This window comes from Drosophila rhopaloa, unplaced genomic scaffold (assembly GCF_018152115.1).
Source record: "Drosophila rhopaloa isolate 14029-0021.01 unplaced genomic scaffold, ASM1815211v1 contig_69, whole genome shotgun sequence".
Lineage (NCBI taxonomy): Eukaryota > Metazoa > Arthropoda > Insecta > Diptera > Drosophilidae > Drosophila > Drosophila rhopaloa.
The window spans coordinates 2000850-2017700 of record NW_025335166.1 but is presented as its reverse complement, the minus strand read 5'-3'; the positions used below and the strand labels follow the sequence as shown (position 1 = coordinate 2017700).

At 45.1% G+C, this 16851-nt stretch overlaps 3 protein-coding genes across 3 annotated transcripts in view; 1 reads left to right on the top strand and 2 right to left on the bottom strand.

Moving 5' to 3' along the window:
• LOC108038007 (low-density lipoprotein receptor-related protein 1B) overlaps positions 1–7306 on the top strand; it is a 66785-nt gene extending 59479 nt beyond the window's left edge. The window contains 7 exon segments of the mRNA XM_017114692.2: positions 427–2464; positions 2528–2914; positions 2973–3786; positions 3846–4410; positions 4482–5814; positions 5873–5999; positions 6133–7306. Of these exon segments, the coding sequence (XP_016970181.2) occupies positions 427–2464; positions 2528–2914; positions 2973–3786; positions 3846–4410; positions 4482–5814; positions 5873–5999; positions 6133–6285 (5417 nt within the window). The 3' untranslated portion in view covers positions 6286–7306.
• Positions 7307–8949: 1643 nt separating this feature from the next.
• Positions 8950–9437, bottom strand: LOC108037977. The gene has a single exon (XM_017114658.1). It carries the CDS (start codon positions 9376–9378, stop codon positions 8950–8952), a length of 429 nt encoding a protein of 142 aa, XP_016970147.1. The 5' UTR covers positions 9379–9437.
• Positions 9438–10263: 826 nt separating this feature from the next.
• LOC108037982 (protein deadpan) lies at positions 10264–13695 on the bottom strand. The gene is made up of 3 exons (XM_017114662.2): positions 13263–13695; positions 12869–12964; positions 10264–11818 (listed from the first exon to the last, which is right to left on the bottom strand). Exons 1-3 carry the CDS (start codon positions 13386–13388, stop codon positions 10730–10732), a joined length of 1311 nt encoding a protein of 436 aa, XP_016970151.1. The 5' UTR covers positions 13389–13695; the 3' UTR covers positions 10264–10729.
• Between the last annotated feature and the right edge of the window lie 3156 nt (positions 13696–16851).

The window sequence follows — 16851 nt, the reverse complement described above, 5'->3', positions numbered from 1 at the left end:
GGGTATATCAACTTCGGCTCCGCCCGAAGTTAGCTTTCCTTTCTTGTTGTTTTTGAAATACTTTAACAACATGGACAAGTACTTTTTGTAATGTTTTTTAACAAACCGTTTTAAGACTTTTAACGTTGTTATCGGGGACTATTTCAGTCCCCATTCAAATATTGTTTTGAGGTAGACTATATTCTTCTATTAACTCTGGTAAATACATTTTAAAATTTTTCGAAAAGGTATAGGCCAAAGCCAAATCTGTTCGAATGGTATTGAGGTTCAAAATGATAATAATAATAATATATAATACATAACATTTCAAAGTTTGGGGTGTATTTTTTTTAACGCTGATGATCTATTAGAAAACGGTATTACCTTTGTTACCTTTTTTACAACACAGTGCTATCAAACATGTAATTGCAAAATGTATTATTCTAGGTCTATGCATCGACTCCCATTATGTGTGCGATGGGGACGAGGATTGCCCGGGCGGCGATGACGAGTATGAGGGCTGTGTGCCGGCCTTCCCGCCGCACTCCTGTCCGGGCGGATCGCTGATGCACATGTGCTCGGATGGCCAGTGCATATTCAAGAACCAGACGTGCGATGGCAAACCGGACTGTGGCGACGGTTCCGATGAGCTGAGCAGCCTGTGTGCCCACACCCGGGGATGCAATGGAACCGATGACTTCCGTTGCAAGAACGGAGCCTGCATTCATGCCGATTTGCTGTGTGATCGGCGGAATGACTGCGCCGACTTCTCGGACGAAGAACTGTGCAATGTGAACGAGTGCCTGATTCCGGATATCTGCGAGCACGAGTGTGAGGACAAGGTGGTGGGCTACCAGTGCCACTGTCGGCCGGGCTACAAGGTTCTGCCCAAGAGTCCGCATCTCTGCACGGACATCGACGAGTGCGATGAGCAACAGCCGTGCTCTCAGACCTGTGTGAACACCTACGGATCGTACAAGTGTCTGTGCGCCAAGGGCTATGCCCTGGTGAATCACCACACCTGCAAGGCCACCAGCAACGTGTCCATGGAGCTGATCTTCTCGAACCGCTATTATATCCGACAGGTGGACATGGCGGGCAATGGCAGCATCCTGATCAATGAGCTCTCCAACGCGGTGGCCCTCGATTTCGACTGGGACAGCCAGTGCCTATACTGGTCCGATGTTACCAGCACCGTGGGGACGATCAAGAGGCACTGCCCGAAGGAAAACAAAACGCAGACCTTGCACCAAGCCATGCTCAAGAACCCAGATGGTCTGGCCGTGGACTGGGTGGCCAAGAATCTGTACTGGTGCGACAAGGGATTGGATACGATAGAAGTGTCCCAGCTCGATGGAAAATATCGTAAGGTCTTAATCAACGAGTATTTGCGGGAACCGCGTGGCATTGCCCTGCATCCGTATCAGCGACACATCTACTGGTCGGACTGGGGCGACACTCCCCACATTGGCAAGGCTGGCATGGATGGCTCCAATCCAAAAATGATAATCCGCAACGGTTTGGGTTGGCCCAACGCCTTGACCATTAGTTTCGAGACGCAGCAATTGTTCTGGGGCGATGCCCGCGAGGATACGATATCGGTGAGCGATTTAGACGGCAATCACACTCGATTGCTGCTGGCCAGGAGCATCAACCCGCTGCTGAACCTGCACCACATCTTCGCCATCGCCGTGTGGGAGGGTCGCATCTACTGGTCCGATTGGGAGACCAAGTCCATTGAGTACTGTAGTATCTTCAATGGACAGAACTGCACAACTTTGATAACCACGATCCATCGACCGATGGATCTAAGGGTGTTCCATCCCTACCGTCAGCAGCAACCGATCAGCGGGAATCCCTGCCTGGCGGCCAACTGTTCCACGTTGTGTGTTTTGTCTCCAGAGGAACCGTACTACAAGTGCATGTGCCCTACGAACTTTGTCCTGGCTGATGATGGTCGCACCTGTCGGGCTAACTGTACGGCTGCTCATTTCGAGTGCGTGAACACGTACAAGTGCATTCCATTCTATTGGCGCTGCGACACCCAGGATGATTGCGGTGACAACAGCGACGAGCCGGATACCTGTCCTCCCTTCCACTGCGAACCGGGTCAGTACCAGTGTGCCAACCAAAAGTGTACTCACCCGTCGAACCTCTGCGACGGCGTGAACCAGTGTGGCGATGGATCGGATGAACTGAACTGCGACAAGTTTACGTGCTTCGACACACATATGAAGTGCGGAGCGACCGCCAGTTCCAACGCCTTTTGCGTGGACAATGTGAAGCGTTGCGATGGCGTCAAGGACTGTCCGGGCGGAGAGGATGAGTCGGCGTGCATGCCGCTCGTCTGCAAGAAGGATCAGTTCCAGTGCGGCAACAACCGGTGCATGCCATATGTCTGGGTGTGCGATGGCGACATCGACTGTCCGGACAAGTCCGACGAGGCCAACTGTGATAATGTCTCGTGCGGGCCCAATGACTTCCAGTGAGTATCCCCTGCAAAGGGTTATTCCTTCAGCTGATTAACTTTTGTCATGCCTTTTTTTAGATGCGACTCGGGTCGGTGCATTCCACTCGCTTGGCGCTGCGACGACGACCACGATTGTCCCAACGGCGAGGACGAACCAGCCAGCTGCTTCACCTCCAAGGCCACCTGTGACCCCACCTACTTCAAGTGCAACAATTCGAAGTGCATACCCGGACGCTGGCGCTGCGACTACGAGAACGACTGTGGCGATGGCAGTGATGAGCTCAACTGCCAGATGCGAAACTGCTCGGAAAGCGAGTTCCGCTGCGGAACAGGCAAGTGCATTAAGCACAACTACCGCTGCGATGGAGAGATCCACTGCGACGACAACAGCGACGAGATCAACTGCAACATTACCTGTAAGGAGAATCAGTTCAAGTGCGCCGCCTTTAACACCTGCATCAACAAGTGAGTGGTCGTAGATGATTCAAGGCGTATATATATTAAAACACCTTCCGTTTTTTAGGCAATACAAGTGCGATGGCGACGACGACTGCCCGGATGGATCCGATGAGGTAAACTGCACCTGCCACTCGGACCACTTTAGCTGCGGCAACGGCAAATGCATCATGTCCCGATGGAAGTGCGATGGGTGGGACGACTGTTTGGATGGCAGTGACGAGAGCTTAGAGACCTGTGCCAAAACGCACTGCCATGCCAACGCCTTCAAGTGTCACAACCAGCTGTGCATCCGGAACTCAGCGCTCTGCGACGGAGTCGATGATTGTGGCCAGAACGAGGATGAATCCGACGCCGTGTGTGCAGCGCTGCCCAAGTGTCGGCACGATCAGTTCCAGTGCGAGAACGACGACTGCATCTCGAAGGCCTACCGCTGCGACGGGCAGTACAACTGCATCGACGGATCCGACGAGATGAACTGCCAGCCGCCGGTTTGTGGATTCGGTAGCTGTTCTCAGATCTGTCTGGAGAAGAAAGCGGGTCACTACAACTGCAAGTGTGCCGATGGCTACCACAAGGGGCCGGAGAAGAATGCCACCTGCCTGGCATCCGGTCCTGATCAGATCCTGTTGCTCGCGTCAGAGCAGGAGTTCCGATTTATACTGCCCGCCAAGCAGGAGGGCACCACTGTGGTGGGCTTCTTCCAGACCGACAGCCTCAAGATCGATGTGTTCGACATACTGATTAGGCCAAAGGATACGCTGCTCTTCTGGATTGACTCGCATCATGGCAAGGTTCACACCATGAAGATAGCCACACCCCATGTGGAGGGTACGGGAGTAAGGGTGCGCCGTGATCTCAAAGAGCTCACTGCATTTAATGTGAGTAAACAATCATGGAGTGTCCAAAAACAGATACTTTACATTATTATTCCTTATAGATCCCCGAACTAGACGATCCGAAATCATTAGCTGTGGACTGGATATCTCAGCGTGTGTACATCATTGATTCCCGGCACAATCAAATTCTGGCCACCGATATTGAGGGTAAAAAGTACATCTCTCTCGTGTCGACCGGCATGAATCCCACGGATATTGTGTTAGAGCCCGAGTCGCGCATTATGATCTGGTCTACGCTTGAGAACGGCATTTTGGTGGCCTCTCTGGACGGCAGCAACAAAAAGAGTTTGGTGGAACGCGACGTGGGCTGGCCAATAAGCTTGTCGATGGACTATCCAACGGGTCGTTTATATTGGGCGGACTATCGCAAAGGTACGATCGAAACCTGTCGCCTTAATGGCAAGGATCGCAACGTGGTTCGGCGCTTTGGAAACCGGGAGAAACCTCAGAAGATTGATGTATTTGAGGATTACCTGTACATAAAACTCTACGACCAGAGTATCATCAAGATGAACAAATTCGGCAACGACAACGGCACCTACTTGCTGAAGGGATATCGCTCGTCCGACATTGGCATTTTGCATCCCATGAAGCAGAACAGAAATAGTGAGTTTCTGTTGCATTTCTGGTTAGTTCTGTTTGAATCGCGGTTTGACCCAACCCCTTATCTATTCCAGTAAGCAATCCCTGCGCCAAGGATCCCTGCAAGTCGTCCCGCGCCCTCTGCATTCTCTCCTCGGAATCGCCCACTGGCCACAGCTGCAAGTGCCCCGAGGGCTTGGTGATGACCGATGACGGCGTGTGCAAGGCCCACGCGGACATCCCCAACTACTGTCCGCTGCAATGCAACCTGGGCGTGTGCAAGATCGTGGACCACGTGCCCAAGTGCATCTGTCAGCCGCAGTTCGAGGGCGAGCTGTGCGAACACTACCGCTGCTCCGGATACTGTCAGAACTACGGCTTGTGCACGGTGGCTCCGCAGATGCCGGGATCTCAGGAACCCCCACCTCTGAAGTGCACCTGCACGGCGGGGTGGTCAGGAGCAAGATGCGAGACCTCCATGCCCGTGTGCCAGAGCCGCTGCCACAACGGAGGATCGTGTCTGCTATCGGAAACGGACGGCATGAAGTGCAGCTGCCCGAGAATGTTTATTGGCGAGCAATGCGAGCATTGTAAAAATCTAACCTGCGAGAATGGCGGTATCTGCCGGGAAACGATGACGGGCACCCCGCAATGCGAGTGTCCAGATGGCTTTACGGGAAAGCGTTGCGAGATTGACGAGTGCGCCGACTTTTGCAAGAACGGCGGATCCTGTGTGATCGGCACCAAGGGTCAGCGGCAGTGCAAGTGCCCCAGTGGCTTCTACGGCGAGCACTGTGACTCCAGTTCGTGTCGGGACTTCTGCCAGAACGGAGGAACCTGCTCGGATCGAGGTGGTCGCCTGAGCTGCACCTGCCCGTCGCGTTACATCGGCGAGAGTTGCGAGTCGGATCTGTGCAAAACCTCCAGCCCGCCGCGCTCGTGCGACAACGCCAATGTGCCCAGCAGGGATCCCTGCACCCTGATGATCTGCCAGAATGCCGGGACCTGTCAAGTGATCAAGGGCGTGGCACTGTGTAACTGCACGGATCAGTGGAATGGAGATTTCTGTACGGTGCCCGTTTCGGAGGACAATCCCTGCGTGCGGTATTGCGCGAATGGCGGTGTCTGCCACCTGGATGAGTATAGTAAGCCCCACTGCAGCTGCATTGGCGAGTGGCATGGGAATGCCTGTGAGCTGCCGCCTCATTGTGTCGAAGGCGAGTGCAACGTCTGCCGGCCGGGCAGCTTTATCAACGAGTGCTTGTGCGATAAAGACAAGGTAGTGCCGTGTCTGAGGGACAGTGCCGATGCCCTGAAGGGAGATCAGGAGTCCACGGAGTCAGGCGGCGTCTTCTCTGTTCTGGCCGTCATCCTGGCTGTGATTCTACTAGTTCTCGTCCTGTTTGCCGGTGCTGTTTACTTTCTAAAGTGAGTTGTCTTTTGACTATTGCATCTGAGTGATCTAATCCAGAAACCCTTTCAACAGGAAACATCGCATAGCTCAGCCATTCTCACACGCTCGGCTAACGGACAATGTGGAGATCATGCTTACCAACGCCATGTATCGCGGTGATGCAGATGAGGCGCCTACATTTGCCAGTGAGGATGACAAGGTTAGTACAATTTGAATCGATATAAGTTTGTACAATTTTTTTTTGTCAGTATATACAAGTTTCAAATAACGAAACCTACCTACCCCAAACACACACTTAATTTTAGCACAACTAATACGAGTTTACATTGTAGGGTAATTTTGCCAATCCCGTGTACGAATCAATGTACGCGGACGCTGTTCCGGAGCCAGTTAACACGGAAATAGCGCACAGCACGGCTCCAGACGAGCGGAAGGGACTGCTGCAGCACACGCACGACGAAAATCACACGCCGGACATCCTCTGATGATTGACCCGCTGCGACCGGGAGCTGTGCTAGGCGCAGTCGGCCACGGAGACATTTACATCCCAACATTCAATAACGATTTGAACTCGAACAATGGACTGATAGCGTAGCCATATAACGAATTTTTGTAAACGTTTGTGTACATTTTGTTTCCTTTTATTATTTTTGATATTATTTTAATTTTTGGGCTGACCTTAGCCCCTTATCCAAAGAGCTCTAACTCGGGCAGCCTTGCTCCCTTTGTTATGTCCCCAATGATGTCCTTATACCTAATACCTGGAAGTCTTCTCGTCATTTGTTTACACGTTTTACAAGCAATGCGCCTTTTGATAAATGAATTTTTTAATATACGTCAATGTGTGTATATCCGAAACGTTTTGTGGATCTGTAAATTTAGAAGTTATTAGATTTAGTTGAGGCTTGCGAGCTGAAGAGAACGTTGTACATATTTTATACATTTATTGCCCACAAGCAGCCTAGTTAACATTTAAATGGAAAAACCATTCGAGCAGTCACTAACAAGTAGTGAAAGCAAGCGAAATCGAATTCGTCTTTGGAGATTGACCAAATATGCATTTAAATTAATTTAGTCTTCACAATGCCAGGACGAACCAGCGCCAGCACAACCAGAACATACAAATTAACGAACAAATTGCTTAGTAATAATTGCATCACATACTTTACACAATTAGAATACTTACGTCTACATTAATGTAGCATTATTTAGATGCACGATTTCAAAATCAATCAACCTAAAGAGATTTCCTGTATAAAATAATGCTCAGATAAAAGCCAAATTTTAACAATTATACAATGTAAAAAATTATATTTATACAGATAATTATGTATGTAATTAATTAAGCTAAGTGCGAATCGATTAACTAACGCGCAACAAATAAGGCACTGCAAAAAAAAACCTTGTAAAAACATAATAAATATGCATAAATTCGCAACAAATAAAACTAAGTTGTGTTTCTTTAAGGAAATTACAAAAAAGTATCTAATAAATGATACAAAGAAATACTCTTACCGTAATCATGCCTTTTTTCTCAAGGAATTTCCACGGCTCTCGCATCCTGGGAAAATTAAAGGAAACACTTTTCCACATTCCCATTGCGCAAAGCTGTTCAATCACGGCCATCTCACGCATACTGATAGATACACTTGTTACCCACAAGAAAACCAAATCAGCCCAAGAAACTCAGATAGCTGGGCCCATTCAGGACCTATTTTTTTGTTCTTCTGTGAGAAATGCAAGCGATTTGAATTTGCCGATGCACAGGTAGCCGGGATACATTTCATCCTTTTCTTGCAGCAGAAAAGGATCACAGGGGCATATTCAAAGTCTGTGTGTGGGAGAGTTCCTGGTAAACACCGCATGACTTTTTTCTGCAGGAATATCTCTATTGTGGCCAGGGGTATTTGTCTGTGGGAAAATCGCTGCCAGAGTTTTCAAATTTTTGGTAAGTTAATTTGTTAAATGACAATTAAATATGCCGGAATCCCAAAAACAAAGGAATAAGGCAGGCGCTAAACAAGTTTGCCCAAAAATTTGGTGAATTTACAAACATATATACGAAATCGTGGTAAGTGCGCATTCCCACAGCGATTCCCATGAACGAAATTAAAAGTAAAACTAAAAGTGATAGCCGAAACCCCACGGAAAAACGCACAGGATTCCAATCCCAGCATCAAATCACAGCAAACACGGCGCACAATGGAATGAAACCGAAGGACCCAGCAAGACAAGTGGAATGCAAGGGGACGAGGGGCGGGGAGACCTGCGAACAACCACAAAGCAAACAAGCAACGATAAAGGATCTCAAGGATGTGTGGGAAACACACGAACAAGTGCAACGGTATTTGGAAATGCCAAAGGATAATAGCGTAAAGAGGAAATGGAAATTATGATAATTTTCGATCTTTCGGCGGAGGTGTTTTTGTTTTTCTCACAGCAGGATCGGGTAACAGCAGCGCCGATATGATTGAGTGTGGGAAGTGCCGAGGATCGGAATATCGGAAGATCCGAGTCCCTAAAAAGGTGGGGGCGACGCTCGACAGCCACACGCAAGGCAGCCGCAGGACGAGAACAGGCTGTTGCGGAAGTTATTACGGAAGTGAAATCAAATTTTGAATAAAAAATCGAAAAAAGGGTCGCAGAATAAAGGATGGGGAAGTGGAAAATTGAAAATGGGAAATGAGGATGTAAATCAATTTGTAGCTGGCAACCTTATTCAATCACTTTCATATGGATATTACACTAAAATAAATTTTTGGAAAAATAAATATATATATATTTTTTCAAAACGTTTATTTTTATATTAAGACAATAATGTTACATAAATTTATTATTATTGATAAAGAAAATAAAAATGATTCTAAATAACCATTTTAAAACATTTTTAATTTAAACATTATATTAACAAGATTTTTCAAATTATCACAAGAATTTTTGTAATATTTGTAAGCATTAATGTCTTCCAAACTGAGGTGTTTAAACAAAATAATTTGTTACAGCATAACACAGCAGATCTGACTTGCGAACCGCAAAATACCTATTTCTATAAAAAGCCTTTGAAAAAAACGCAAATACGAATTTACATTTTAAATTATCATTAGTTTATTTATGCCTTAAGTTTACTCAACAAATTTATAATGTACAGCTCAGAGGTCTCCAGCCTCAACTTCCACACTATCCTGAGTGTAGCCAAACAATCTCTTGAGCATGTTGTAGATAATCATTTGTCGCGTCACTTCCGCCTCGTACTTCATATAGTCCTTGAGACGATTCTGGTTATAGAGCTTGTCCAACAGATCGAACAACTCCATTTCGAGGGCCCGCAGTGGAGCCTCTAATTCCGGAGTGTGGGTGCCAGCGAATAAGGCCTGCATATATATCGTGGATATCTTCTCCAGAGCCACATCCAAAGTGTTCAGTATGTCATCCTCGGAATCGTGTAGGAGCTTCACAGGACCCGTGAGTTTGGGAGAAGCACGATATTTGTGCAGAGCACCTTCAGGATCGGCGGCCAAACTAATTAGTGGCAGCATCATCATCAGAATTAGTAACATTTTGAACGTGTTTCCTAGCATGGTAGCTATTTGATTTATTAATAACCTCTATTAATGTTTTTTGAGATTCTTTTAATGCACGCCTGAAGATCACTGCGCGCTCTCGTTTGCAATAATATTTATTTTTCGCACACTGAATGAGTTCTCCGAGCTTATATAGCATCAGTTTGAAGCTTGGAAATGGGTTATCTGTTCAATCGAACTTTGAAAAACATTGAACGCAATGCTATTTCCGTCACCTTGATTGGTACTTCCGATTATTCTACAGGTTCAAGTACTCAATCAACTATATACTTGTTTTCGAGCAATTAGAAGAGTGTCACCTAACCGTATTACCTTCAGGGACACACTCGGGGTGACATTTTGAAATATTCAATTTCTTAGACATATTTCATTAAGTAGAGATATACTTTTAAAAGTCACTTACAACATTTTTAAATCGGGACACTCTCGGGATGACATTATTTAATAATCAATTTTATTTACATATTTCCATAAGTTAAGATATACTTTTGAAAGTAACATACAACAATTTTAAATCGGTATCCCAAATAGCTTTTGAGTTATAGACATTTAAGGAGTAACTGCTCGTCAGTTAAAAAGTGTATTGTATTTATCTTTAACCGCATTTTACTCGGATATATTAGATCATTTAAGCATTTATTAGAATACTATCAATTTTTTATACATATTCTGTATAAAGTTCTGCATACCATTGTATCCATCGATTTATTAAACTGATTAAAAACCAAATTTTTTTCAGGACAATAAAATATTTATAAAAATACCCTTCAAAATTGTAAACATTTTTTTTAAATTACCAAATATGGCCTTCTGGTTATGCGTCACAATGGGTGTGTCCCTTAAATTCCCAAAAAACCTTTCCACAAAATCTCGATTGATTGCTTGTTTCGAAGCATTTGTCTTTTATTATCATTATTTTCACTCTTTTTCCAGTCATCAAAAATCTTGTATTCACTAAATATTACAATTACAATAGTTATAATAAAACTAAAATAGAAACTTGAACTTAATGGTAAACACTATACAAGAAGATCCACATAACTTAAATAGAAACTCTTTTAATCGCTTATAAATTTGGGAAATGATAGAAACATTAAAGAACATAATTAATAATGAACTACATAATAGGCGTATAAAAATGCTTAAATGAGAATTACACAAAAAATATACAAAATCACAGCTGAACTTAAAATGAAGAAAGCGAAACATTGATGCACAAAAACATTTAGAAATCGTTGAAACTTAATGGGGGTTCTAAAGCATTTGAGTTGGTGATCTTTGAAAAAAATTGCAATGAAATAAATTAACAATGGATAAACGTAACATAGAGGTGGGGTCTGAAGACGATCTACCAGGGCCTCCAAGCGGAGCTGGACTTTTCGATGGCGCCGGCCAGGAACTTCTTGGAGGAGGGTTCGTCCAAGGAGCAGTCGCTGGAGTCGGCCTCCGCCTCCCTGTCCCGCTTCGCGACTCCGCTGGTGGAACTCACTTGCTGCTGCTGCAAGTGGGCCAGCGATCGGGAGCATCCGCTGCTGTCGTGGCTGCCGGCACTCAAGTTGAGCGATCCGCTGGTGTTGAAAGAGGTTTCGGCACTGGTTGGCGGCGGAGTGGAGAAAACCCCGGCGAAGCTGTGCTTGCTCATCACATCGACGGTGGGCGAGGCAGCCCGCGACTCCTCTCCGTGGCTGGAGATGGAGGAGATGGGACTCAGTGGCGGACTGCTCGAGCTGTTCTTGGCGGGCAGCTGCGTCTGCACGGGCAGTGGCTGGATGAGATTTCCCTGGAGATTGGCTGAAGCAGCATGGCTGGTCGGTTTGCTGAAGGCGCTCATCCTAAAGCTCTGTGTGTAGTCACTCAGGTGCGTGGGATTGGCAATACTGGCCAGGGCGGCGCTGGCCGTTCCAGCTGCCACTGCGGCTGCGGATCCTGGCCAGGCAAAGGGGCCTGGAGGCGGTGCGGTGGATGCGGTGTTGGGCATAATCAGGGCAAACTCCCCCGAGGGCAGACGCGAGGGTATGAGCTGGAGGCCCCCCATCTGGATGGCCGGAGCTGAGGATTCCGTGCGGCTGTTGTTGTTTAAGTCCTGCGGCAGCGAGGGGAACAGGGGAGTGGGAGCAGCCGGGGCAGCCGTCGAGGGAAACAATCCTCCGCGATAGCCATTGCTGAAGTTGCTCATCGAACCGATCTGCTCCAGACTATTGGCACAATTGTTCAGGTGGGCGCTGAGCCGCTGACGGACCCCCGTGTCGACACCATCCATTTGGCTAACATATCGGTTAACCTCCTCGGCGCACTCCACAAATCCCGTCTTGAACTTCTGCACCACGCCGGGATCCGATTGGATGGCCATGTTCAGCTGCTGGCGCTGCACCGACTGGAGATGCTTCACCGTCATCTCAAGTATGTCGGCCTTCTCAAGTTTGGTATGGCGAGCCGGCTAAAAGTAGAGACAAAGAAAGAACCAAAGTCAGATAATGATGAAATGAAGATGGAGTAGGAGATGGTCGGGCTAATTGTTTGGGGCCCTACAACAAGTTCAATGGCTTGGGAAAAAGCAAAGTTAAGGAGCACGTTTCGTGCCTCATATGTCCAACTATTCGCGTGTAATCTGCAGTCCACTTCAGCGGAGACCACTCTGTAAATATCACACGACCAAGGTGAGATTCAGCAACTACAGCGAGAAGAACGACCGATCTTCATTCTTTGCACTGAGAGAAACGGGAGATTGACTTCCATCGCTTGAATTTTGATTATACTTTATATTCGAATTTAGTAGCAAACTAAGCGATTGAATCCATTATGATTACTATTCGTGATCCCTTAGATCTTGTTTTTCTCTCAGTGCGAACTTCGTCATTCGTCGCTCCCCGTTTCTCCGTCTCTTTCTTGCCTTCTGGGACTGCATATTTTAGCAAAAGGTTCCCACGCAGGTCGCTCGCCAGTCCCCGCCCCCTCACCGTCCGCCCCCTCCCCCGCTCTCCTGTCTGAACCTTTTGTTTACTTTTGCTTTTTTCCCTCAATGTCTTTCTTATTTGATTTTTGGTCCGGCTCTCCTGCAGAATTCTGCGGCGGCAAATTTTACTTGATTTCTGCTTTGTAGTTTTCTCACAGCAGGATCACTCCTTGGAAACTGGTTTCGTTCGCATCTCCGTCGATTTCTGCGTAATTCCTCGACTTGTTAACACTTTTTGGTCTCTTGACTGACTCCTCGTCGGCGCTCTCGTGTAATGATCATCAATAAAATTTAATACTCAATTAGAGCCCTTGCTTTGTGTTTTTTTTTTCTTCGTGTGTCGTAGGAGTTGGTTTTTTATAGAGTTTTTTGTCCTTTTGTACATTTGCCGCCCTCGGACACTTGTATCTCAAGGGGTTCTTTATGCTCTGACATAATTTATAAGGAAAGTGAACTGATATGGATCGGGGCCTAGTTTCTAAGTCGCGGGCGGACCACTCCTATTCTTGTCTGAATCGCGGCAAGGATACTTACGTCTTTTTTCATGGCCTCCAGGATTAGGGATTTTAGTTCGTTGAGGCAGTGATTAATGCGAGCCCGGCGACGTTTCTCCATAATCGGTTTGTTGGTCTACAAAAGAAAATAAAAGAAAAGCAATTAGTTAATTGTCGAAATTTGAAAACTATTTATTAATACTGTAGTGGAATGTTTATACAACATATAAGTTTACACTAGATAATGAAATTGTGTCGCAGGTCTTTTATGTAATTTGATATTTTTCTCAAATACACGATAATAATTTTTGGAAATTCTTTAAAACGTTATATAATATTTTTAAAATTATTCAAAATTAAAAAAAAAGTTTCCTATTTTTCTCCTTATTTCCTATTTTGAATGTCATAAATGTTTTTTTTTGTACAAAACTCACCTTTCTCAATTCCGCCTTCGACAATCCATTGGGATTGGACATGCGTCCATTGGCGCTATAGCTGTCGCTATAGCCATTGGAGCAGTCGAAATCATCATCCGAATTAATATCGTTTTTGTAATCCATTTTGTAACGATTTTAATTTGTATATCCAAATAAGAAGTAATCCAAAAAATGTCAGCTTCGGTTTCGTTTTTTTATTTTTCACAACACAATAACTTTGGTTCAAGTACGAAAATAGTTATAACAGTTATTGCACGTACTTTTTAGTAATGTCCGAACAACAAAAACTTAACAAGCGGTACGCGTTTTAAGATCGATGTAGTGCTATATGGTTTTTCAAGAGTTCATTCGAAGGAGAGCGGCAGACGACCGCGCTCACGAGATGCCAAAAGGATACTGATCCTCGGAGTCCAAGAGCACTGGATAAAAACGAATCGAGGCGAAGGCAAAACGAGTCCCCGAGTGAGACGAAGGCGCTCGATTAGATTACCTGGCGACGCGGGCAGAGGCCTCGGCAGCGGCAGAGGCAGGTAGGCAGCTCAACGATCGCCGTCTGCAGACTAAGAACTTCCACCACAGCAGCGGAATTCCACTCAAATGGAGAGTGAGTGTGAGTGACTGAGCAAAACCACCCCAATGAGTCTCTGCGCGTTCGGGTGAGTGAGTTATTCCTAGGCAGGCAGAGTTGTCGAGTCAACGAATTGCGGCATCCAGTGGGATTACTGGAAATAGGAGCTTAACTTAAGTAAACGAACTTAAGCCCGACTCTGATCTAGAAACAACACAACATTCAGTTAAGCCAAGTCATTAGCCGTATGTTGAGTATACCTCCCGAATTCAGACACCTTATATTTCATTATTTCAAACACCTTTTAACAAAATACGGCAAATAACATTTAAAATAGTGGTAAAAAAAATAATGTTAAGACCGAATACACATACAATAATATACATATCTATAAATGTAAATCAAACAACTTTAATCAATATTATTTGATTTAATTTTTCTTTAATTATTGCTTTTAATACAAATTGTAATAATTTTTTGACGACTCTACTAAATAACAAAAGTATCGTTGGTCTGTTAATCTTTTTTCTTTTTGTTTTGAAATTGGTTTATACAGCTTCAAAATATATGTGATATTTCTGAAATTGCAAATGATGAAAATGTCCGATTCTCTTGACTGCAACCCAATTAAGAAAAGAAAAATGCATACATTCCAATTCCTAATTTAGAATGATAAATAAGTGGCTCACCTTATTAAGATATTTAATAAGTATTATTTAATACAGAATTACCCCAATGGCATACAGCTCCAAAAAATATTATCACTTTAACTTCAGATAGTGAAAAATAATATATAATTTTAATAATACAAAAAAAATTGATTCTTCAAAATCTATCAACTGAAATATATAATACATTGATAAGTAGCATTTTTAGGGACAGATGTTGGTATGAGCTCTATAAGTCCGGCTTTGTTTTGGGTGGCTGATGGCAATTTTAGTCGCACAGATTTCACCCTCGGCAAGGGAAAACTTGATCAATGCCCTTCCAATGATTTGCAATTCATTAAGGAGAACTCCTTGACAATTGTTCGGCGCAGCTGCCGCAACCCCCCTTGCAAGGCGAAATGCTCGGATTCGGATTCTATATTTTTGCCTGGCCTGCCTCATCAGGAGCGTCTTAAGGGGGTTGCTTGGGATTGGCACCGGGATTGCGACTTACGATAGATCAAAATCAGACCTGGATCTTGGGTCTCGGATTCAGGGTTCGGGGTCAATCATTACGGAGCTTACCTGACTCGGCCAGTTTTTATAGGCGATCTCCGGGCAGATTTTCCTTTTTCAGGCAAATTTATTACTTTACGATGTTGGCAGGATTAAGACCAAAGGAGTTGTCAATAACCATGGTCGCGGGTCATACGCCAGCTGCCAGCTGACATAGTATCTACCTATGATGCATCCCAATTTGGGGAGTTTACGGGAGGGATCATAAAACTATTGCGCCGCCTGGCAACTCTGGTTGTGCAAAGTGATCCCTCGCAGCTTGAGCGTAAATCCCGTGTTGAGTAATAATCTGTGGCGATCATCCATCATCCACAAGCTCTGCGGCACTGATCACGTCACCTCTTGTAAATTGAATAAATGCTAGTGCCGTGGTTGACAAACTGAACCATGGGGTTCGGTCAAATTCTGGACTGATGAGCCCATCACCCAGCTTAATAACGATCACTTGGGCTCCTTTAGAATGCCGCAAATTTGGCAAACATTTTCCCACGAAAACCCAAATAAACACGATGAGCTGGCAGAATGTAAGAAAGCCAGAGCAGAGAAGAAACCTCAGAACCATCCGACATATGTGGATCAATCGTCTGGGAGAAACGTGCAGTGTCTGCTGCTTCTGCAGAAACTGAGAATTGAAATTCTATAACGAAGAAACCAGGCAGAAATCAAAGTTCAATATCAGCCCCAAACACCGGTGCTGTGGCTTCTCTTCCTTTTCTCTTTCTTCCCGGCCCAGGGATCAAGGTAAACGCCATTTAGTGTGGCACGATCGCTGCTGATCGGTAGCCGGGTTTCGTATCTGTATCTTCCAGTCCTCCTTTTTGGGGCTTCCCGGGCAACGATCCTCGATGCGTCGTTGTTCCCAACGCACGATTTACACATTAAAACACTTTAATTTTTATTGTACAGCCGGTCGGTTGGGAGAGCTTCGATCTGTCGACCATTGACGATCTACTTCCCTCTTTTTTAATCAATTCCGGGAGGCCTGGGGGACGAATGCGGAGACGGAGACCTTTCTCAACCTCAAATTAGTGACTTTGGGATTATGTATTTTTAGCTGTGGGAACTGCAGTTATTACTTGGGGTGTGCTGGCTGCAACGCCCCCGCACCTCTCCCACATTCACATACGTGCACCAAAAATAATGAGCATGAAAAATATGAAACGGTAGCAAATGTGTGAACTGATCCAAACGGAACTAAACCCAAGTGGATTTCGGTGGGGGGTGGAATGGGGAGAAGGAATAGACGCCTCCTTTGGGCAAGATATATGTTGATTTAAATGAATTCCTTGTTGATTTTTATGGCGCTTAGCCGTGAGGGGAAAACCTGAGTGAAGTGTGCGGTCTGCGGGGCATTAGATGTCGTGACGGCCGCCCAACTTTTTGATTGTTTTTTCCCTCTGTGAGATATTTTATTTTTATGAATTTGATAAATGGCTAGCCAGGAGTCGGGCTAATAACTGGAAAGTTCTTTTTGACAGACTCCAAAAGGGGAAAAATATTTTCCACCCAAAAACAGAGACGAAGGCATCTATAAGTTTTACGTTCTCAGGAAAGGGGAATTGTCACACTTTTGGTGGTTGCATTTTGCTTTTTTACGGCTTATATTTGGTTACGCATCTAAAATTCCCTATCACGGTCGCCGACATTTAACGAAACGATTAATTCTACTTGTGATCAAATCAAAATGCCTTACTTACATTTATTAAATCTCTATAAAATAACATTATTTTTCTATTGCTTATATAATTTGTGAGCTTTATTTTAATAACTTTTAATTTTATGCTTCTAATCTTCT